This window comes from Polypterus senegalus, chromosome 15, assembly GCF_016835505.1.
Source record: "Polypterus senegalus isolate Bchr_013 chromosome 15, ASM1683550v1, whole genome shotgun sequence".
In the NCBI taxonomy this organism is placed as follows: Eukaryota; Metazoa; Chordata; class Cladistia; order Polypteriformes; family Polypteridae; genus Polypterus; species Polypterus senegalus.
Window position 1 is genome coordinate 117,834,574 of NC_053168.1, and position 25,710 is coordinate 117,860,283.

At 37.8% G+C, this 25,710-nt stretch overlaps 1 protein-coding gene across 1 annotated transcript in view; it reads right to left on the reverse strand.

Moving 5' to 3' along the window:
- The window catches only part of LOC120516042 (vacuolar protein sorting-associated protein 13B-like), a 614,714-nt gene that overhangs the window by 170,183 nt on the left and 418,821 nt on the right, over positions 1–25,710 (reverse strand). The window contains exons 23-24 of the mRNA XM_039737477.1: positions 20,275–20,509; positions 18,276–18,496 (exon numbers count right to left, since the gene is read on the reverse strand). Of these exons, the coding sequence (XP_039593411.1) occupies positions 18,276–18,496; positions 20,275–20,509 (456 nt within the window). The remainder of the gene's footprint in view (positions 1–18,275; positions 18,497–20,274; positions 20,510–25,710) is intronic.

Genomic DNA, 25,710 nt, shown 5'->3' on the forward strand with positions numbered 1-25,710 from the left:
AGAGCACACAACCTCTTTTGTTGAAATCATGTATACTTGCCACCCATTGCAGACGAACACTGGGAAGGTGTAGTACCTTCACAAATTATACTTACACTGGCAAGAACAATAAAAGTCTGCTTTAAAAATTACCCAATCTGAACAAAAAAAGTAAAAAGTGAAGTCTACATATGCAGAAGGATTCAAACAAAAGAAATTGGGCACTAATGTTTGCCAAGGCCGGTGGTCTGCTGTGGTCCTTTCAAAGTTCTAAATACAACTAAAGACAAATTCAGGACATAAACTCAACACAGTATTTAAAAAATGCCAGTTCACATAATAAATGATTGTGTGCAGTAAACTGAATAAGAATAAAATGAACAATATGTGTGGCAACAAACTGACATACACATTAGGTTTTTTGCAAATCTCCTTGCATTGCCCCTAGCGCTGTTTGTGATTGGCACTGGTGACTACCAATAGGAATTGGACTAACAGGAAAGAAGGAAACAGATGAAAGAAAAATCACCCTTTATATTTTGCTACTTTAGGACTATGTACATTTTCAATGTTTCAGGCACTGCATAAAACTCAAAACTTGGTTTAACTAATCTGATTGACCCATGTGAAATTTGGAGAAAAAACAGAGCCTTGAAATTGGCAACTGGATTCAGAGCTGACCTATGCTCTGTCAAAGAAATGAGAGGTTTAGCCCATCCATAAAAACATAGTCTGTGCAAGTTCATTAAAAAGGTGACAGAGGGTGAAAAAAGAGAAGTGTATTTTGGTAAATAACAATGGAAAATAATACACAATTATGAACCTATGTAAAACAAGGCATACTTCAAAAATGAACCGTTGTAAGAGAGTAATTATTTTTAAGCTGGCATTTCTATCATATGCATCTAAAATGGGGAAAAACTGTATATGAGAATACAATTACCTAGAAGCTTCATGAAAATTACCTTCATGGGAATGTGTCAAAATGAAGGTCATTTATGAAAGATTCTTGGCTAATGTCTAACAGAAATAGGAAGTCTTGACACAAAATGGTTAAACATTCTGATATCTATTGAGTGCAAAATTGACTTTTTTGGGTTTAATCATGTACTTTGTATATAACACTGCTCATCATCCTGATTACATCATCCTTAAGAGGAAGTATATGATCATGGCAGCAACTTGGCTTACTTGGTTACAGATGTACACTTGTGCAAAACTTGAGAAGGTAGAAGATGAAATAGATCAAACATGCATAACAACAACGATGGATAAAGTGTTGCTGTACAATGAACACCACCAAGGTGCTTTTCAAACCAATCAATAGTACAACTGGTAACATTCTTAAACAGTCATAGTAAGGGTGTATATATTGATTGACACAATATCAAAAAGTAATAAAATAGTAAGATATAATTGGCAACCCTCTGGGATTTGGATCCCAATTCCTTAACCATAAAGGAATGACACATGTTTGAAGCAAGGTGCAAACCCTACATGAAGAACTGTCTAAGTTTTTATCAGTCTTAGGAGAAGACTTATTTTCTAGCTGATCTGGGCTAAACATGACCCTGAAGTGGCTTGCCACCAAAAATTCTGAGTACATGTGGAAGCCTGAAGGAGCTTTAGTAATTTTTCTAACAATTAATTTTACACATCTCTAAATGTACAAAGCTGGCACAGATGTATCCTAAAAGACTGACAGCCAGAGATTCTATGAAAGATATCTCTTAGAAAAAAAACACTGGGTGGAGAACTTATGGAATGAGTAATTATCTTCTTTTTATTAATGAATTTAGGAAGCTGTGAATATTTATTATTTAACTTTTTATCATTTGATCAGTGCCACAAATCCCATAACACAATAAAGATGTTATTTTTTACTGCATTTTTATTATTTTTAGTAAGTGTACAAAATATACATATAAATACACAAGGGGGTACCCAAAAATAACCAGAATCTGTACCTGGTGCACAATCTAGACTTAGTTGTGAATTTCGCTGCTAGATGTAACATACTTAAAGTATTCAGCGGCAGTCTGCCAAGTGGCATTGCTTTGTATTGTTCGTACGCCATTCTCTGTCAGTTTTTCTTGGTGCCTATTAAACGTGTTCTGCAATTTTTGTGATGGGAGATCATAAAGAACAGCGAGTCTGCGTTTAATTTTTATTTTCTCTTACGGAATACAGCTGATGCAACTGTAGGGATGCTTGAAACTGCTTTTAAAGAGGAAGCTTTAAGTAAAACTCAGGTCTATGAGTGGTTTTCGCGTTTCACATGAGAGGAAATGTCATTTGAAGACCAGCCAAGATGTGGACAACGTTCCACAATTAGGAATGAAGAAAATCTTGAAAAAGTTTTCAATGCAATTTATGAAGATCGTTGTCAGACTATTGAAGATTTTTTAATTGACTTGTGTCTTGGAGTTCTTGCCACCTTCCCTACTCGCCTGATCTTGCTCTGTGCGATTTTTTTCATGTTCCTGAGCATGAAAAAAAGAACTCAAAAGGAAAGCGCTTTTGTACCATGGAGGAAGTCAAAGAAAAATCGCTGAAGGCATTGGACAACATTCATCTTCAGCAATTCCAAAAATTTTCCACCAGCTGGGTCAAGTGCATTCATTCACATGAACAGTACTTTGAAGGAGACTAAAGTTTCAGTAAATAAAAATTATTGAAACTATTTTTTTTCCTTTAATTATGGTTATTTTTGGGCACCCCTTTGTATACTGTGTATATATACAGTACAGGCCAAAAGTTTGGACACACCTCCTCATTCAATGTGTTTTCTTTATTTTCATGACCATTTACATTGGTAGATTCTCACTGAAGGCATCAAAACTATGAATGGACACATGTGGAGTTATGTACTGAACAAAAAAAGGTGAAATAACTGAAAACATGTTTTATATTCTAGTTTCTTCAAAATAGCCACCATTTGCTCTGATTACTGCTTTGCACACTCTTGGCATTCTCTCGATGAGCTTCAATAGGTAGTCACCTGAAATGGTTTTCCAACAGTCTTGAAGGAGTTCCCAGAGGTGTTTAGCACTTGTTGACCCCTTTTGCCTTCACTCTGCTATTTTGAAGAAACTAGAATATAAAACATGTTTTCAGTTATTTCACCTTTTTTTGTTAAGTACAGTACATAACTCCACATGTGTTCATTCATAGTTTTGATGACTTCAGTGAGAATCTACCAATGTAAATGGTCATGAAAAAAAAAGAAAACACTTTGAATGAGAAGGTGTGTCCAAACTTTTGGCCTGTACTGTGTGTGTGTATATATATATATATATATATATATATATATATATATATATATATATACATACACACACACACACACACACACACATACCAACCACATGTGTTACATGGTAGGTAACCACCCATACAATCAGATCGGGACTTTGACTATGAATGCTATGAATGTAATTACTCCGATCTCCAGGCTGTCAAACAAGCGAACCACACGCCGTGGTGCAGTTTAAAGAGGCTTCACCTCTGACGTCCAAGGTTCGATCCCCGCGAGGGATGCAGTGAAGTGTGTACGCCTGATGAGCCCAAATAAACATGTGCCGTGTACTCTTTGCATTATTTGGCAGAAAACTATGTAATATATATATACTGCTCAAAAGAATTAAAAGAACACTTTTTAATCAGAGTATAGCATAAAGTCAATGAAACTTATGGGATAATAATCTGGTCAGTTAAGTAGCAGAGGGGGTTGTTAATCAATTTCAGCTGCTGTGGTGTTAATGAAATTAACAACAGATGCACTAGAGGGGCAACAATGAGATGACCCCCAAAACAGGAATGGTTTAACAGGTGGAGGCCACTGACATTTTTCCCTCCTCATCTTTTCTGACTGTTTCTTCACTAGTTTTGCATTTGGCTACAGTCAGTGTCACTACTGGTAGCATGAGGATACCTGGACCCTACAGAGGTTGCACAGGTAGTCCAACTTCTCCAGCATGGCACATCAATACGTGTCATTGCCAGAAGGTTTGCTGTGTCTCCCTGCACAGTCTCAAGGGCATGGAGGAGATTCTAGGAGACAAGCAGTTACTCTAGGAGAGCTGGAGAGGGCCATAGAAGGTCCATAATCCATCAGCAGGACCAGAACCTGCTCATTTGGGCAAGGAGGAACAGGATGAGCACTGCCAGAGCCCTACAAAATGACCTCCAGCAGGCCACTGGTGTGAATGTCTCTGACCAAACAACCAGAAATGACTTCATGAGGGTGACCCAAGGGCCCCATGTCCTCTAATGGGCCCTGAGCTCACTGCCCAGCAGCATGCAGCTCGATTGGCATCCGCCATAGAATACCAGAATTGGCAGATGCACCACTGGTGCCCTGTGCTTTTTACAGATGAGAGCAGGTTCACCCTGAGCACGTGACAGAAGTGAAAGGGTCTGGAGAAGCCATGGAGAACATTATGCTGCCTGTAACATCATTCAGCATGAGCAGTTTGGTGGTGGGTTAATGATTGTCTGGGGAGGCATATCCATGGAGGGTCACACAGACCACTACAGGCTTGACAAAGGCACCTTGGCTGCCATTAGGTATCAGGATGAAATCCTTGGACCCATTGTCAGACCCTATGCTGGTACAGTGGCTCCTGGTGCACGACAATTCCTGGCCTCATGTGGTGAGAGTATGCAGGCAGTTCCTGGAGGATGAAGGAATTGATACCATTGACTGGCCACCACGCTTTCCTGACCTAAATCCAATAGAACACCTCTGGGACATTATGTTTTGGTCCATCCAATGCCACCAGGTTGCACCTCAGACTGTCCAGGAGCTCAGTGATGCCCTGGTCCAGATCTGGGAGGAGATCCCCCACAACACCATCTGTCATCTCATTAGAAGCATGCACCGATGTTGTCAGGCATGTGTACAAGAACACAGGGGCCATACAAAGTGCTGCGTACAATTTTGAGTTGCTGCAATTAAATTTTGCCAAAATGGACTAGCCTGCCACATAATTTTTTCACTCTGATTTTTGGGGCGTCTTTGAATTCTGGGCTCTGTATGTTGATCATTTTCATTTCCATCAAACGATGTGGCATCCTTTCGTTCCTAACACATTGCCCAGTCTATATCAGTATAGATATCCAGGAGGATTTCTTTTTCCCATTGAGATCTGATGTGTTTTCAAAGTGTTCCTTTAATTTTTTTGAACAGTTTATATATATAGAATATATATATTATACTAAATAGATATACAGTATATATGTATATACACACACTATACTAATCGGTATATACAATATATAGAATAAAATTACTGTATTTAGATATTACAGAGCACTTCATTGGAAATATGAGAATTTCCACAGTTTCATACAAGAAGCAAAGGGTGATGATATGAGCGATGTTTTCAGTATTAGGTGATGTTCAAAATGGTGTCCCTTAGGGTTCAAGGAGGGGCCTATTGCTCTTTTTAATATACATAGATTATTTTAAAAAGAGTAAGATGACAACAAATTAACTTGAATCACAGATAATGAATATTCAGGTGGTCTGTCACCAAGGGACCCAGAGAGAATACAAGTGAGGGCAGATTGTAGCAGATAAAGTTTAATATAGAGTACCACAGGTAGAAAATAAGAATGTTGGCTCTAAATATACAATAGGAGGTAAGAAACTTGAAAGTATATCTTTTGAAAAGGAACTGGGTGTTGTAGTGGACTGTTCACAATCTACATCCAGGCTATAGGCAGAGGAAATTAAGAGGAACAGAAGTAGAAGAAAATTAAGGTTAAGTTACAATGTGTAACTCACTAATGAGGCATCACCTTCAGTACTGTGTACAGTTACAGTCTGCATATATCAGCTTGTTGGGCTTAATGACCAGTTCTCATCAAAATTATTCTAACGTTCTTTTGGACTTCAATTTGAGAATTAATTTTTCATCAGCTAAATTGAGAAAATAGATGGAAGGATATATTAAGCACAGCACATTTACAAACAAAAGAACTCCAGTACTTTAGCAGTATTTAATGACATGCTATGTTAAGCCACATAAAAATACATAATTCCAGATACCATACACCTTTTTAAATGAAAACAAAAAAACAGCCTTAAAATTGCCCAACATTTGATAAAAGAACAGGCTAGAATAAAGACGCAAAGAAATCCAAAGGTGGGGAAATTCCTGTGAACAATGGCAGCTTTACTTAGTTAAATGTGCATTATATAACTCACCCAGATTCTGGAGTAATGGCTGCAGATCCAAACTGAGCCAGTGCTAAAGACAAAAACTTGTGAGGGAACTCAGTGTGAAATGACAAAGACCTTTAAAAAAGTCAAGTGGGTGATGGCAGAACAAACGTGCATTTCTCAGCCATGTAAAGAGCACTGCACAACACAGCAGCGCAGTTTCAAAAAGAAGCCAAAACATCTCAAAGCTTACCAAGGAATGCCTAAACAGCTTGTAATTGATTAATTTAATATGTAATAAAAGGTTTGGTGGCAAAACAGACTATATTAATACTGTTAGTCAAAATACTAGTTGGTTGGGTGTATAAATAAACCTACCACTACATGAATACCACATAACATTATCACATCAGTGGAGGATGGAGATGACATTACTGCCCACCAATCTACACCTAACAACCTGAATGACAAAGTGAAAACATGCTTTTAGCGAAGTGTACAAATTTATTAAAAAAAAAAAAAAAACGATCTCTCTCTCATTTATGTAAGTATTCAGCCTCTTCGGTGTGGCACACCAAACTGTGGTCAGATGTATCCTGTTTGCTGTAATTATCCTTGAAATGTGTCTAGAACTTGACTAGAGTCCACCTGTGGTGAAATGAACTGATTGACAGTTTAGAAAACAATAAGGTTCCATAAAACATAATGCACGTCAGTACAAAATAAAAAAAGCTATGAATTCAAGGATTTCATTGCAGATCTCTGCAGTCACACTGTGTTGAGGCATAGTTTACAGAAAATGTATGAAACCATTTTTAAAGCTTTGAGTGTCCCCAGAAGCACAGAGGTCTCAATAATTGTGAAAAGGAAGAAGCCTGGAACCACCTGGACTCTAGCTAGAAATCACCATCCAGCCAAACAGAGTAACCAGGAAAGAAGGGATACAGTCAAGAAGGTGATCAAGGCCACTCTAACAGAGATTCAGTAATCCTCTGTTGAAATGGGAGAACCTGTCAGAGGGACAATCATTTCAGTGGCACTTCTTAATTCAGGCATTTTACGGTAGCCACTCTTGAGTAAAAGGCATATGACAGACTGCTCAGACTCTGAGAGCATGAAGAAAATATTCTCTGGTCTGATGAGAAAAATAACTGAACACTCTGGGCAGGTCTCAAAGCACTAGGTCAGGTGAAGACCAAGCACTGATTACCACCTGACTAATACCATCCCTACAGTGAAGGATGTTGGCAACATCATCATACTATGGGGGTGCTTCACAGTGGCAAAAAAACAAGACTGGTCAGAATTGAGTGACAGGTGAATGCAGCCAAATACAAAGAGGTCCTTTAAGAAAATCTACTCTATAGTTCACATCACCTCAGGATGGGGTGATAGTTCACATTCAGCTTAACAATGACCTGAAACAAACATCCAAGAAAATACAGGAGTGGATTCAGAAGAAGTCTATGACTGTCTTCGAGTGGCCCAGCCAAAGCCCAGATTTAAATCCCATAGAACATCTGTGGAGAGACCTGAAGATGGCAGGTTATGGAGACATTCCATCCAATCTAATGGAGCTTAAGAGGATCTGTCAGGAAGAATGAAATAAAATGACCAAATCCAGGTGTGGAAAACTTGTAGAGACTTACCAACGAAGATCTGAAACTGTAATTGCTTCCAAAGGGACTTCTATAAAGAGCTGAATTAAGGGACTGAATTACTTACATGATTGCTAGATTTCAGTTTTTGATTTTTAGTAAATTAGCAAACCTTTCTGAAACTTTGGCATTACCGATTAATCTAAATTTTAAATCACATATTAATCAGATCACTAGGACAGCATTTTTTCACTTTCTCTTATATCATTGAAAGATGCTGAGAAAATAGTTTACGCATTTGTTTTCAGTCGACTAGATTACTGTAACGCACTCCTCTTAGGACTACCCAAAAAAGACATAAATCGTTTGCAACTAGTGCAGAATGCAGCTGCTAGAATCCTAACTAGAAAAAGAAAATCTCAGCACCTCTCCAGTTTTGATGTCACTACACTGGTTACCTGTGTCATTCAGGATTGACTTTAAAATTCTGCTTATGGTTTATAAAGCCTTAAATAATCTCACCCCATCTTGTATATTGGAATGTCTGACACCTTATATTCCAAATCGTAACCTGAGATCCTCACATGAGTGTCTCCTTAGAATTCCAAGAACAAAACTTAAAAGTGGTGAGGCGGCCTTCTGCTGTTATGCACCTAAAATCTGGAATAGCCTGCCAGTAGGAATTCGCCAGGCTAATACAGTGGAGCACTTTAAAAAACTGCTAAAAACACATTACTTTAACATGGCCTTCTCATAACTTCACTGTACTTAAAATCCTAATACTCTATATATCCAACTCATTATAATAACTATTTATGGTGGCTCTAAAATCTGTACTAACCCCTACTCTCTCTTCTGTTTACTTTTCTGGTGTCCTTTTGGTGGTGGCCATCTACTCAAAGCACCGTGATGTTCCAACAATGATGGATGGATTAAAAGCCAGAAGTCTGTATGACCATCAACATCAAGTGACTACGTGAGAACCCTAACTACAAAGAGGACTACTGTATTTCATTTATGTTAGGTAGAATGCCCATAGGGGACTGGGCAGTCCCGTGGCCTGGAACCCCTGCAGATTTAAGATTTTGAGTTTTTTTTTTTGTTTTTTCTGTCCACCCTGGCCATCGGACCTTACTCTTATTCGATGTTAATTAGTGTTGTCTTATTTTAATTTCTTATTTTGTCTTTTATTTTTCTTTTCTTCATTATGTAAAACACTTTGAGCTACTTTTTGTATGAAAATGTGCTATATAAATAAATGTTGTTGTTGGTAATAGTATAATAAAGTGTGCAGAAAGTGAATACTTTTTGAATTCACTGAATATACAGAGTTAATGTATTCTAATAAAAATGGTTAGATAATAATTACATAAATTCAACTGATATAAAATATACACCAAAATATAAGATTAAATTTGCAATAACCAAATTTATGTACTGTACATCTTATTAGAAAACAAGTACCTTTACAAGAACAGGTCATTCAACCTTATGATAAATATTAAGGAAGATGAAGGAGGAGGAGACTGGAAAAATAACAGACTATGAACTTACTAGTTTTATTTACTCGTGTTTTTATTGAAAAATGTCTTCCTTTTACAGAATATGGAAATGTTTTTTTAAATAGACAAATAATTTGGCTTAGTGGAGCAGTTTAAAAGTGAACCAAATGAAAACAAGAAATGAATATGCTGCTGCTACACCACACTAAGTATAAATTTGCAGTAAATTTTAAGAAAATAGTAAATCTGAATTTCTAGTACAAATTCTAACAAACAGATCCCCAAGTGTTTATGACTATAGTGTGTATGACCAGGATACAGCAAATGTTTATTTTAAAAAAAAAAAAAAAAAAAAAAATGCAGGGAGAATGGATAACTGACTAGCCAACCTGATTTAAGCCTAATTGTAACCATTAAATTTATGTCTGACTTAACTCGGGTAAAAGATGTTGTTTGAGAACAGCTGTATTTAGGCTGTACCTACAAATATTTTACTTCTTTCTGATACCACTTATAACAGTACAAAAAACTCCCTTGTAAGTGACTATGTTTGGCCACTCCACAATTTGCGGTAATGCAGCCTTAGTGTTAAAAATGACTTTAGCAGGTCAAACACAAATACTAATTTTGCTCTTTTCTGTCACTTGTCTAGCTTTTATTATGACATTTCATGGCAGGTCTGCTTGTAAAAGGTCTCTCAAGACGGCTTTTATGTTGTGCTCAATTAAACAGCAATTTGAAGTTCTATTCTTTAGAGAAAAAGAGAGAGAATTACAAGGGGCAGAAAATAATCAGATTTCAGATGAAAAATTGGCTTCTGTTGCATTTCACAGAAAGATAAATGGTGCCAAATACTAAAGCTGAAGGATGTGCACTGTGATCTGGTGTATTAACAACTGGAACCGACCGGGTCAAAAATATGGCAGAAAATATGAAGAACACATGTGAACATCTTGTTCACCATATCATAACTTGAAGCTCAAGTAACAGATGACAGTCAAGGTCCTGATAGAAACCTGACCCATATCTTACAAGTTTAGGTTGCGTACAGCAGTATATGACATTTTTATATGGTCTAATAATGGTGGGACTGATGTCTCTCTAATGCATGTGTTGAGGTCTTGACAAAGGGGGGACACACGAATAGAGGCTCTCCCAGTTTATGCTATAGGCAAAACAAAAATAATCTGACATTCTGCCAGTAAACGTGTAGAAGACACACTGCTTTAGCAAACTTGATTATGGCCTTACATGCCAATCAGAAAAACAAGTCAATTTTACAAAATCATCTGTTGCCAGAGCCACTTGGACAGTTTGCAGCTGCAGATAACATAGTGCGCACATTAACCCATGTGGGTACTCAGTAAAGTCATTACTACTAGTGACACAAGGCTTCTAATTTGAGTCACCAGACCATGATGCTTACCATGCTGGAATCTTTGAAGTTCACAAAGTGCCTAATTTTAATGAATCTTGATTTTTTTTCCAAGCATAAATGCATAGTGTATACTGTACTGGATGGTTCAGGACTCAAAGATGGAGCAGTGGCATAATAGTGGCAAAGCTTAGCTGTACTGATATTCTTACATATATATATATATATATATATATATATATATATACTGTGTCTACTGGCTCGGTTCAGTGAGAAAACTTAACTTAGCTTCTGTTCTACATTAATTAACAACCCTTTAAAGTTTTCATGTCCAGAGAGATTACCTTCTTCTCATGTGCTTTGAAACTTTTTTTGTATATAATGTGCCTTCAGTTATTTGGATGAAGCTAATTTCTTTTGGTCACTGAGTGCCTGAGAGAAGAATGATAATACTATATATCCAGTAGCGTCCATTAGCAAAATGCCTCCCATCATACTTGGAAGAAACCAAAACTTAAGTAGATGGATTATAAAGGAAAAGACCTGCGACTTGCACCATGCACTGTAATCTATGATCACGGACATCGTTTTGCATTTTGATGGCTTTAAAAACTACTGTCCATTTACAGAAAAATTTTAATAGCATTTGAACATGTGTATTTGTGGATAATCCCATCCTAAGGTATGTAACTGAATGAACACCACAGACTGCACTTCATAAATAGTTTTGTGTAGCGGTAGTGCTGCTGCTTTGCAGTAAGGAGACTGTGGAAGATTATGGGTTCGCTTCCCGGTTCCTCCCTGTGTGGATAGCGCTTTGAGTACTGAGAAAAGCGCTATATAAATGTAATGAATTATTATTATTATTATTATTAACAGTTTAAGTATTCCAGTTGAATTCCATGCTTCACTGAATATGATGTAAGAAGATAAAAAACCGCAGCCTCTGCACAGTATTGTTATTTTCTTTGCCTTTCCACTAGAACAATGTTGAATTTTGTTATTGTTATGTTCTGTGTTTACTGTGCTACTATTTTACTTAGTGAGACTTGTAAATTGGCCAAACAATTTTTCATTTAGGTAAAATACATGAGCCAAATATCTGGTGTTTCCAGAATACAGCAATGTGTGCTTTCCGGTCTGGTAGTTTACTGAGTTTCTATGAAAGGTAATATATTTGCAGTTTGCAACAAATGCGCACAAGGAGTCACTTCTGAAGGACTCTCCACTAAAACTTTCAACAGAACAAACTTTACTAGACCTTTGAGAAATCAATTGCAAAAAGAATAAAGAAAGTATGAAGAAGCAGCACATACAGAGGCAGTGAAAACCAGCAAGCCTACCCTCACTAAATTATTAATAATGGCCACGCTCAGAAAACTCAGTCCTTACAATATGGATAGCAAGAAAGCTAAATGTATAGCCCTGAAACTATGGAATTCATAAGCTTTGACCATCTAGCCACTGTCAGTTGTGAAAGATATTGGAGTCAAACATCTTCCAGCGATACTATATGCCAGGATCAAGTATTTCTAAACTGTGCTCTTCCAGAATTATGGCAAAATGCACACACACACACACACATCAGCAGCTTACTACAAGACAATGTTTGTGCAGTGAATTTTAAAACTAATATCTGGAGCTGTCACTATGTCAATATTGAGTCTAAATCTTCAGTGGATAAATGAAAACTTTGAACTGTTGCAAGTGCCTCTCCACTGCCAAGAAATCACAGCTGGGGTCTTGGTTACTGTGTTGAGCAATATGTTTCAAAACAGAAAGTGCATATCAATCTATATGATAATGCTAACACTATTACAAAGGGCATGAGAGCTCCTGACCTTTCGATCCTGCTGGGCATGGCGTACACATTTCAACTGGTGGTAAATGAAGGAGTCAGGTCACAGCGTGTCACTTTGTGATGCACCAGCCATAGGAATATGCACAGCTCCATAGCATACACTTCATTCCATGGCCATTGATTCAATAAACTTTAGGTGCCATGGAGATTTTATGTTGCTGACATAATACAGAACATGTCACCCATTTGCCTCTTGGAGTACATACTGTACAGCTTTCACTATTTGACATGAAAGACACACATGCTTTGGTGTGTGTGTGAAAGAAAAGTAACACAAAGCAACATTGTGAGATGTAAATGAAGTATTGCTTCTGGGATGTGAAGGACCTGCGAAGACTGAGCAGTTAGTGTACAAAAAGAAGATAGTTAACACTGACCAATTAAGGCAGGTGGAAAAGGATTTGGGAAACTAAAACAGTATTCATATAGTAAATTCCATCACTCAACACAGAGAATATGCCAAGATATTTAATATTAAGATAGTAAGCTTTATATTTCAATCGAAAATCATAAAAATGGGAAAATGTGGGTTGCCTCATGTATAAGCGATGCGTATGCACAAAAATGTTGCGTACTCCTGTTTCCTCACTCAAATCGAGAAGTATAAAACCTAAACTTGGCGTAAAGCCAAGCACATTTTCACGCTAGCTAAAACCCTGGCAGACGCAAGTTCTCCACTCGGTTTTGCAAACTGGCAGCACCCAGCGTCAAAGCATGGGTTTTGTTCCAGTGTGGTTTCTCTTTCATTTTTAGATCCACATCCCTGACGCTAATTAATCCAAAGCGATATAATGGTCCACGGAATAGCCAAAGTATTTCACATACCATAGCTGCTTTAGCATTGTTACTCTCACTGCACCTTCTTCTTCTTCTTTCAGCTGCTCCCATTAGGGGTTGCCACATTGGAACATCTTTTTCTATATTACTCTCACTGCACCACTCGAGTATTTATATCACTGTATCTAACTGTGGAATCACAGCTCTAGTGCAGCTGATCGGAAAGAGAATTATCAGTATACAGCATCTAGCACACTCTGCCTCAGCCATGCTGCCTATTTCAGCTGCTGTCATGTGGCAAATGCTTCAGAGCCTTTCCTGTACTGACCTCGCGGTTCAGAAACAGTTTCATCCCAAGAACTATAAACGCAATCAATTAGTCCATCAAGGGCTCCTTGTAGAGCTGTTTGTACTTATAAGTACAATTACCTCACTGTAAACTTGCGATACAGTTATAATATTGCACAACCTGAGACACTTTATAAGGCACATATTTACATATGATGACAATATCATTTTTAAGATGAAATGCAGCAAAATATGTTTATTATATTATAGAGATAAAACTTTAACTTAATTTAAATAATCTATATTGTTAATAATTAAACACATGTGAGGACACGATGTCGCAGTGCTAACAAGGAGCTAGTTCACGGATTATTCCTAGCTCACGCTGTATAATTGCTGGGGCTGGCGCGGTACTGGAAGGACAGATGGATAGAAAAATTAAACAAGTACTACAAAGATATTTCAATATTCCTTAAAAGTTTTGAAGAATCAGTGTTCTCAGCTTATAGATGGCTTAACGTCTATTACAGAGCTGATTGTGTGGTGATTGGCTATTTAAGAGAAATAAAAGGAAGGGCAGGAATTAGAGGTTAGTATGTTTGAAAGAGACAGTACTGCTGCAATAAATTATTTTATCGACGGTCGTGTACGGCGCAGCAAGCATCTTGCATGAGGCATGAACAATCACTGCGCCACTGTGTTCCCATGTTTAATACATGCTTTAATTCATCATCCATCCATTCATCCTCTTCTGCTTATCCGAGATCGGGTTGCGGGGTCAGCAGCTTGAGCAGAGATACCCAGACTTCCCTCTCCCCAGTCACTTCTTCTAGCTCTTCCGGGGGAATTCCAAGGCGTTCCCAGGCCAGCTGGGAGACATAGTCCCTCCAGCATGTCCTGGGTCTTCCCCGGGGCCTCCTACCAGTTGGACGTGCCTGGAACACTTCACCAGGAAGGCGTCCAAGAGGCATCCTGATCAGATGCCCGAGCCATCTCATCTGACTCCTCGATGTGGAGGAACAGCAGCTCCACTCTGAGTCCCTCCCGGATGACTGAGCTTCTCACCCTATCTTTAAGGGAAAGCCCAGACACTCTGCGGAGGAAACACATTTCAGCCGTTTGTATTTGCGATCTCATTCTTTCGGTCACTACCCATAGCTCATGACCATAGGTGAGGGTAGGAACGTAGATCCACTGGTAAATTGATAGCTTTGCCTTACACCTCAGCTCCTTTTTCCCCACGACAGACTGACGCAGAACCCGCATCACTACAGACACCGCACCGATCCGCCTGTCGATCTCACGCTCTATTCTTCCCTCACTCGTAAACAAGACCCCGAGATACTTGAACTCCTCCACTTCGGGCAGGATCTCGCTCCCAACCCTGAGAAGGCACTCCACCCTTTCCCGACTGAGGACCATGGTCTCGGATTCGGAGGTGCTGATTCCCATCCTAGCTGCATCACACTCAGATGTGAACCGATCCAGAGAGAGCCGAGACATCACGGCCAGAAGCAACCAGGACAACATCATTTGCAAAAAGCAGTGACCAAATCCTGAGTTTACCAAACCGGACCGGCTCAACTCCCTGGCTGTGACTAGAAATTCTGTCCATAAAAGTTATGAACAGAATCGGTGACAAAGGGCATCCCTAGCGAAGTCCAACTCTCACTGGAAACTGGTTCGACTTACTGCCGGCAATGCGGACCAACCTCTGACACTGATTGTACAGGGTCCGAACAGCCCTTATCAGCTATAATTCCTATCATCATAAAAATGATATCAAGTATACATCTCAGTATTTTAATTATTCAGTGGGCTGTAATATCATGAATGTAATGGATTTGTGTCCTGTCGGAGGAAGAGAAAGCCCATTTAAGAAGCACGTAGTGATTCACACACATAGAGCACATAGAAGAACACATACAAAACAAAGCATTTAACGTGCTACTTTAGTTACGATGGTATTTGAGAAACTAGTAAATTAAATGATTTTAAGATGAAGTTTATGATGTTCTACTTTAATGACAAAATAAACTATGTGATTTAAAGTGGAAATTTTGAGATTAAAGTTGACATTGCAAACTTTTTTCCCCCACTGTGTCCCTGTTTTTTTTTTTCTTTTCTCTGTACCCTAATAGTGTAACCTTTTATATGACACTCAGGCAGTGGGCTATGACTCGCCATTTCACGGCAACTTTGATATGTGACAACTTCTTTTTTATTTCGGGCACTGTGCGACTTTGTGAACTTGAGCTTTTGAGTTTCTCCGACACTCTATGTCACTCGATCAACTTCCTTTTGTTGTTTATACCAGGGATGTCGAACTCCAGTCCTGGAGGGCCTCAGTGGCTGTAGGTTTTCATTCTAACCATCTTCTTAATTAATGACCAGTTTTTGTTGTCAATTAACTTATTTTGCATTAGTTTTAATTAACTCGATGCAGACACCTTAGTTGTTTCCTTTTCCTTAATTAGCACCCAAACAGTAATGAGGCAAAACAAGCCACCACATGACCAGCTCACCTATGCCCATCACACAATATTTGACAATAAATAAAGGTAGAGGTCTCAGTAAGGTTGATCTCTCAGGTCACTAAAACATTTGAAGATGTTCTTAGAAAAAACAGAAAACCAACAGCTTGGGAAATGTCTGCTGTGGCAGATCAGAGTAGCAACAAGCCGTGGAATTAGGTAACGGGAGTAATTAATAGCAAGAATCGACTTCTCATTACTGTGGTGGGCTGGCGCCTTGCCTGGGGTTTGTTTCCTGCCTTGCTCCCTGTGTTGGCTGGGATTGGCTCCAGCAGATCCCCCGTGACCCTGTAGTTAGGATATAGCAGGTTGGATAATGGATGGATGGACTTCTCATTAAGAATCTGGTTGGAGTGAAATTGGTTGGAGTTTGAAGCCCCAATTTAGCTGGTTATCTATTGGCTCATTTCACGTTTCATTTCTGTTTGGCTGTCATTTAATGAAGAAAAGAATCAATTAGAGGACTGAATCCTTAAAAACAGGGCTATTAAAATGAAGGGAGAATAAGTTAATTACCAGTGAAACCAGGTCACTGATTAGAAAAAGGGTTAGAATAAAACCCTGCAGCCACTGTGGCCCTTCAGGCCTGGAGATCGACACTCATGGTTTATACCACTGTTTAAACCAACAAATAGTATGTTTTTCCTTGCCTCCACTTGGTATTCACTGAAATTCTTCTATTTTCCCCCATGCTTTTGCCATTGCATTTTCACAGAACGCTGAGCTTAACGGCTATTTATATTGATTTACATATTCAAAGAGGCATAATTCTGGGAGGAGATGAGGCGGGACAGCAGACGCATGCACGTGCGTTATTTTCACGCTGACTGGGATTTATGGAGCGGAGGAATGTGGAAGTTGGCGAATGCACAGATTTATGCATCTGGATTTTTTTGTGCGTACACACATTTCCACTTTTGTCCTTACGCCATGTTTTAGTGTGAATTCTACGTACAACGTTATGCATGAGGCTCCTGGTCAGATGAAGTTTTTCCAAATAAATGAAACACTGGAGAAATCGGAGACAAGGGTTATTAAAAGTAAGAGAGGGTGAGAGACAGAGAGGCAATAACTGGCAAAGAATTACATTTGCCACGGCAACACATTTATTTATTTAGTAAAACATAAACCACACTTAGCAATGAGTTTTGAAGTACGGTGAAGAAAACTTGTGTTTGTCTTCATCCTTTTTTACAACATAGCCAGAAAAAAAATCACACCTAGAAAAATCTACCCCTTTGGGGGTTTGTGTTGTACAAAGCTAAACATAGAGACTAGGAATCCTGACTTGACTGAATGTGCAAGGCCACAGACACTAATATTTATTGTACATAGTTTTCAGATTATGTTGCTACTTTCACATATCTACTGATATCTGACAGCTATAAAATCTTCCATTTCATTGCATGATGTCCATTCCACTGCTTACACTGTCTTGTTTTTGGAAAATATGGCTACAGTGACTTAAGACCTAATTCACTTTCAGCATTAACACTTGTAGTTTAACAGATTTTCACATTTAGAAAATCCTACTAAAAAGTGTTAACAATTATAACCGTGGGGGGAGAAAACCTGCCCACAGCAGACCACAACATATGTTTACAGCAAAAACAACATCTGAAGCAAAGGGAATCAGAAAACATACATGTGGGTTAAACAGCAATTTGTCAAGAACTTGCTTTATTTTCTTTCACTCCGCGTCTCAATATCACGGAGTGTCAATAACCATGTAAGGGTTAACAAAAAATGAGAATAAGGTTAATGCTTAAATGGGAATTTGGGAAAATTGTTTCCACCACTATGCGCCTGCTGTACGTGCTACTCCTATAAATAGGGTCGCTGAACAATGACATATTCAACAGGCATCAATCCCCAAGGAGATGCAATCCACTACTACCTAAGAGTTTAAGTAAACTGCACACCTGCAACTGATTTAGCCATATTAGCAAAATATGTATTTTAAGTTAAAGTTACAAGACCTAAGGATGAGGGAAGGAAAAAATTCTAAGAGAATATGGGGGTACTTGATAGGTACGGTCATTGATTTTAATAAGTACTAAACAGAAATGAAGAAAAACGAAGGGAAATAAAAACAAATTATATTTTATGTGAAACATAAAATTTCCCATTTCATTTCAAAGAACATTTTTAAATTTTTAACATTGTTCCCCACTGATCAGTAAAATACTCACCTGAGGGTTTGAGCATTTAATCTCAAGTGATTCCAGGTCCACATGCAGACACACAACAAATGAATGTCTGCATTCAGTGCCTGGGGCCTGCAGTTTATGTGATGTGACCGCCAGAGTTGAAGTGCAGCCTACAGGCTCCAAAAGGCTGAATGACTTCTGTTGGCCAAGAAGTGTATACACGCTGAACTGACTGAGGCTTATTGTCCATGGGAAAGCATCTCCTGCAAGACAGAGACAAAATATTATACTAATTTGTCCAAAGTTGTGTATAAATCAGGGGTGTACAAAATAACTGCGTCTTTAATTTATAGTAAAGGCACTAGTGAATTATGTGAGTGACTTGCTTAGTGTCAAATACTGTAGTAAGTCAATGGTTTGAATCAAAAGGCTTACCATCAAATGTCACAGTGTCCACTTTCAATCTTGTACATATAGATTGAGAAAATGCAACATGGGAACAGAGAGTAAATTGGAATGACACAAATGACAGAAGTTCGAAGATATAAAGGAAAGTAATAATCAGTAATGAAACCAACATAATAACCAAGTGCCAGCTCAGTAATCTGTTATTCTTGTTCTGCATTATCAGTCAAATAGTTCCACAAAGGAAAACCTGAGACATTTTTGTTGAGGCCAGTCATGGTAGGAAATCACCCTCTGCCATTTAATGGTGAAGCAAGTTAGAACAGAAAATGATTTCCACATTTAATATAGAAAAAAAAATCCAGAGGTGCTAGGTTGTGACATTTTGGAGATCTGGACTATTGACTTTTCTCTTCCAGGTAAATTTTGATTTAAATTTTAAAAATTTAAAATTTGCAGTTGCAAAAGAATATTTTTTAAATTTGGGGCAAAGGGGGGGGGTGTTTAGGGTCAAAATAAATAATATTGCCTCCTAAACCTGTTGTAAGACAGCATCTCATAGACTACTGTGAGTGGAAGATTAAACCTGAAGATCATGAAGGCAAATTCTTATTAAAAAAGCAGACCAGGTCAAAACCAGAAAGATCAAAAGATTTTTAGGCAATCAAAACACCAGGGCAAACCCAGGAATCAAAATGTGGACAGAAACATTTTAAAACCATAAATCAATACAGAACTTTGCCTACTTTTAATAGAAGCCACTACACTAAAGTTTTTCAGAGTTTATGCAACCAAGGTAAAATGTATCACTGAACCACCCTCATATTTACACCATAATACCACAGATGTAAGCTTCAGATCATTTGATACATATCCTTTGTCATGCACAATGAAGAATGGCCCAAGGTAAAATAAAATATAAACATTGTCCAAACAAGTAGCAACTGATAAAGACTTGTAAATTGTCTGATCACAAAAAAAAAACTTGTTTACTAAGCTTTACAGTAATTTAGCAGTGGCACTCTTTACACAAGGTATTATGGTATAGCAGCTAGCACGTGTCTTTTTTTGCTATGAACTAACTGTAAACAGAGATCAGTGAGGCAGACATTACCAGAGAGAGAGAAGACTAGAATATTATCTTTTACACTAAAGAAACTGATGTAATAATCTGAGAAAAAGGAATCAGAGGAGTCATTAGACAAACAGCAAGAAAAGCTACTTTAATGAAATCAGACTTTTTTTGCCCTTTAATTAAAACAGATACTGCTTGTCTGAGTTTGGACGGTGAGTGAAACAGTTAAGTACAATAGCCTATATTTTCAATTAAAACCCAGAGAGATAAAAAAGAATTTGAAAGTGCTGATTAGTAAACAACAGGTGTGTTAGATAACAGCAAAATTTGTCTATTTTACTTGTAAATTTGTTAAGCATGTTAGCCTTGTCTCTTCTTAATAAACATTTAATGAACATTTGATAGATTTCGTCTTTTTTAAATGTAGTATGTTTGTATATTGAACTATTTTACCTAGTTTAATAGATGTTACCTGCTTTGACATTGTCACAGTAACAAACAAGTTCAAAAAAAGACAAATGGAAAAAGGGTACAGTATTAAGCTGCAAATAAAATGCGTACCTTCTTCAAGAACAGGTCGAGATGCAACAAAGGGTATTTCCTGCAGTGGTTCCATGTGCTTGTGTCCTGCACTCATAACTTTAATTTGGGGAAGGCACACGACAAGTGTTGCTGGCATTCTTGACTGGTTATGGTACCAGCTGCGAACAGTCCCAGGAATATCCCCTGACACAATGGTGCTAGGAGAAGGCAGAGTGTCGCTTGGCAGGAAAATACAGCAGGACTGAACTTCAAGCTGGAAAAAAGGACAGAAGTAAGACATGAAAGACCCATTGATTGAGAATAGATACATGTGACTGTCCTGTTCGTGCCTAATAACCACTTCTGAGGCTCAGGCAACAGAAATAACTCTTGGAGATTAAATAAAGGCAAAATGTTCCTGAAGAATGGAATTTTGCATTTAACAAATTGGCTTTTGAAAGTTTCCATGATGACAACCACCCTCAGTCAGTGCAGGTTCAGTACAGAGACAAGTATTTATAGAGGTAGACGTGATGGATGATATCACACCTATGTGGCTAAAGGTCAGATGCCATGGTAAAGTAAATATCATTTCAATAGTTGAAACAATGAATAGTTTTCAACTATAAACCAGAATAAAAGAGAACACATCTAAAGCATATGAAGACATACAAGTGAAAGCAATCTGCTCCAACTTCCTATTAAGATCATTAGGAAAGTAAGAAAGTAAATAAACATATATCATTTATCAATCGATTAATAGGGCTGCAGGAAATAACAAGTGCTAAATATGAATAGTCCTGATCAAAATAAGCAGTCCGATTATTTGCAGCAGCAGGTCTGGTATTATCTTTTGCATAAAACAGGCCCTTCTATACTCTTGTGACTTCATTTGTTAGCAATGTGCTTTAGAAACAGTGCATTATTTTGTAGTTACTATTATTTGCCATTACAGGAGAAATCTAAACTGCAAGGAGAGGCTGTTTTGACTGTGTGTTTCTGGTTTATACTGCTGAAGATGCTTCAAGCTTCACTGTGATTTTTTTAAACTATGCAACTATAAGATTTTATATATTAAAATCAAAAATCTGATGAACTGTACATGATAGCTTTCAGTTTTCTTTTTAATAAAGAGAAAGACTAAATACCAGGTAGTCTAAAGCCATTCCAACTGTTCTGCAAAATGGTACACTTGGACCTTGCAGTCACGCTACTGTACACAAGACAAACTGAGAAGACAAAAAATGTAGACCACTAAGCCACTGTTAACACTAGAATTACCAGAGCCTATGAGAAAACTCGTAAATCCAGCCCCCCTTAAATCCGTTCGCACCTCTCCGTCAGCCTCTTTTGTCCTGTAAATGTGTCGATCAGCACAAGCAGCAAGCAGCTATCCCATTCCCCCACCACTGCAGCTCAACTCAGGCAACAAGTTATCCCAGCTCAAGGCTCTTTATCTGCGTGTGAGGTGCATGGAATTGTATAGGGTAAATAATATATCGTGTGTTACATGTCTACAACGATCTAAATAAATGTAGGACAACAGTAAAAGCGAGGCAAGAAATGTTGAACACATACCTAAAACAGAAATGTTTTTCATGTTATAATACTAATGACAATACTTTGACATGTATAATGACACGTGTATAATGTGTCAAGACAGAAGTTCAAATATCAAATAAACACTTCACAAAAGGTACACGTATAACAAAACAAGTGCACTTTTATTCAAGAATATAACATAAAAAAAGAAATCAGGTTAGGGCATGATGCTGACACGACCGCTTGGGTGGTGCAGTGGTAAAAACTGCTGACTGAAAATCACACACAGACAGACATGCAGGCACTTATCCTTTAAATAAGGTGTAAGTTGTAACCTGCAGTGAAAAAATATCTGGTATTGAGAAAGCGTCAACAATGCATAATACTTTATTACTTGTATTACAGAAAAAAACATTGCAGTGAAGCAGTTTTACTGCACTATATCACACAAAATGCAAATAATTTAAACTAAAGTTTGAACACAGCTATTTCTACCTTATGCTTAAACATCCTGCAGTTTTCATGTTATTGCAACTCATGGAGTTGAAAAAGGCATAATGATTGCACGAAAATCCTTCATTAACTGACTATTTTCAGACACACGCTGTTTCAGCTGAGGAATCGCTCAGGGTTATGCTTCCCAGCGATGTCATAGCTGGAACACATACCCGGGATGATGTGACTAATAAGCATCCAACCAACCAACTGGCATTCGACTTGCGTATTTCTGACTGAGTGTATTATGTGCCGCTGCACATGCCACCAGTTACATTCCATATTATGTGTGCATAAAAGCACAAAATGATTGAAAAAGTTTGTAAAATACTTACTGTACTATACTATGCAATAGCATTTGTGACAGCTGCAACATATTAATCCACGTCAAGACAAGTTTTCTTTGTTCGTAAGTAAAAACACAAAAGTCATTAAATTAAAATTCAGTTGAAAAGAAACATTTTTGGGTTTCATGTGCTAGTTAGTATCTCTGAAATTTCTACATGCTAAAACCATTGTAATCTGGCACCTACCTCTAAACATAATAAATATATTAAAGAGAAATATTAATTAAATAAAAACAGATGAAATACAAAATAGTCACTTTTTGAAAGTATCATAGCTAAACAAACTCTGGGTATTCTATGAATTAAAGACTCAAGGTACTGTTCTGAGAGTTCACTCCAACACTGCTGGAGAAGTGCCCACAAATAATCTGCTCTAATTAGTCTTAATCTTTCTATTCATTTCATTCCAAATCAGCTCACTGGGTAGTAGATCAGGTGATTGTGCAGGTAATTTCTTCACTTACAAATTTCTTTTGTATTCTTTCAACTTCAAATTAATTCTGTCACAGATTGACGCATGCTCGGTCATGACACCAATATACCACAAAGAGCTTCCCAATAAGTCTTACACTTAAGATCACAATTATAGTCACTAGGTTTAGTTCAGCAGCATCAGAGCCAGTTTAATGCCCCCCAATTCATAACATTACCTCCTCAATGCTTAACAGTTGCTTCTATACACTATGAATCCATCTTCTCACCAGTTTGATGACATATATAAACTATTTGTGGTGAACTGAAAATTTTAAATTTGGATTAGCCAGTCCACAATGCTTTTTCCATCCTGCAAAAGCCCAGCTTATATTTTCTTTAGCTCAAACACACCTCATTACATTGCTTTCATTAAGGTTTCTGAGCTGCTACACAACCGCCAGTCCTGTTTCCTAATGTCTTCTCTAGATTGTTGAAATGAACATCTTCTTATATTGAGTCACAATAAACTGTGCATTAATGTTGGAAACAGTCAGCCTTCTGTAACTCAAGTTTGAGACCTTTAAGTAATTGTCTCATTTTGTTGATCTAGGTCACAAGACCTTGTTTGATCAGAGTTCTTTTCAATTTTGATAAAGTATGCCACAGCGCTCACAGATATTTCAAGCTGTAATACAGTTTCTCTGAAAAACAATCTTTCATTCCTTAGAGTAATGGCCACTTTCCATTTCTCGTAGGTGAGCCTCCCATGACAACTGCTGATTGTGTTCCACCAAACACCTAAATCTACTAATTAGAAAGCTATTGGATTCTAATGGGATTGTAAATTACAGGTTTATTAAAGGCACTGGTAAAATAAATCAAAAGAGAAATATACGTTGTTTGTTTTAACTTGGTTAATTACAATAATCAATTCTATACCATTTCAATAAGATTGATATTGTTTCCTAATAAAATAAAAAGTTAGTCATTTCACAATTAAATTATAGCCATTCCTCAATTAGACCTTAATTATGAACACAGCGCATTCATATATGTACACACACATATTTTCAACCTACTGCTCTACCTTTTCCTCAACAGCGGTGAGAAGACTACAGGTGAGGACAATTTGTGCCACACCTTCTGGTCTTCAGGCTTTAAAGCCCACCGCTGCCAGACAGAGTCAGTTTTGACTCAATTGAACTGAAGGACTGAGTTCTGTGTTCCTTAAGAATTGTTGGCAGTACGACTTAGATTTTTTTTTTTTTTTTTTGCAGTTAATTGTAATGGAGTCACGAATAGTATCAGTACTATTTCTTTAATCATGGGATTGAAATTAAACTGGGATGATAAGCTTGACACCCCAATATTTCTTCTGGGACCTGCAGTACCTTATTTCGATCACAGCTGCCTTCACTAAACAAAGTCCATGGCACCAGAGGATAGCAATAACCATGAAAATCTATACTCAGCCATAATTAAAGAGTCATAAATGACAGATCATCAGATGACTTCTGGAAACATTAACTTGTAATCCTGCTCTACAATGTGATATTACCCTCTGACAGCTTAGACTAAGCATCTCTTGACATCTCTAACTGAACAAAATTGCAGTGCACTGTGTTGCAAATTTTGGAGTGGTTTTCAGTGAGAATTCTCACTTTCTTCCGGTACGAAATAATGGTCAATGTTAGGTCTGCAGAAAGCCTGTAGAACGTCACCTTTAAAAGACCATTTTCAAAAGGCATTCATCACCAACATCTATTGACATACAAGATATAATTTAACAAATGAAAGCTGATTCTAGATAGATTTCATCAAAGATATCATGACTGCATAACTAAATGACAACTCTGTGATTTAACCTGCTGTCATGTATAGTATAGGCCATTCTGGAAAATACCTGGATTCTGTTGCTAAACTTACCCCAACTATGGCTCAGCTGACCAGTAGCAGTCAAAACCTGCTAAATAAATCCCACAGGTACACATCCAGAATCTTTACTGATTCAATGCCATGTCATGCTCAAGTATGCAATGTGATAATGGCTGATGTACCTGCCTCTATCTATCACCATTGAGTCTGACTACACAAGATCTGTTTCATAACTATCAGGTGTGGTGTCTTCCATACTTGCCCAAATAATCAGCATCAAACACAAAAGAAACCCTGACTCAATCCCAGTCTCTCTCTGTCAACGCTTTACTGGGATTACTTCCTGGGCAGTCCTTAGAATCACTTCTTGGATTAGGAGTACTCTCTGAAATATCCCTAGCCCAAGTCAAACCAAGCAGTCTAGCATTCAGCTCTCATTTAGTATGAAAGACTCATGTATTCAGGGTAACTCCCTGCTTCCTTTCCTCGACATTATGTGAAAGAGCTCCACTTGTCACCTTTCTGATACTTACTGCTCTTTTGGAGTTATTCTCTCACTCTGACCGTGCTATATACCCTCTTTTTAATTCTGGGATCATTGAAGAAGGAACTTCTGGGGTATCATCAGGACATATCAACCCTCGTAGAAATGCCAATTTACCCACAATGGTGCATGGAAGGACTCTTCAGTCATTATAGTGGGTTATTCTTTCAAAGTAAGACCCATCCTTTGTTATATATATGCCATCCTGTAGCCAATGGTAAAACTTTACCATGTGCAGAATACACTACTATTATTAAT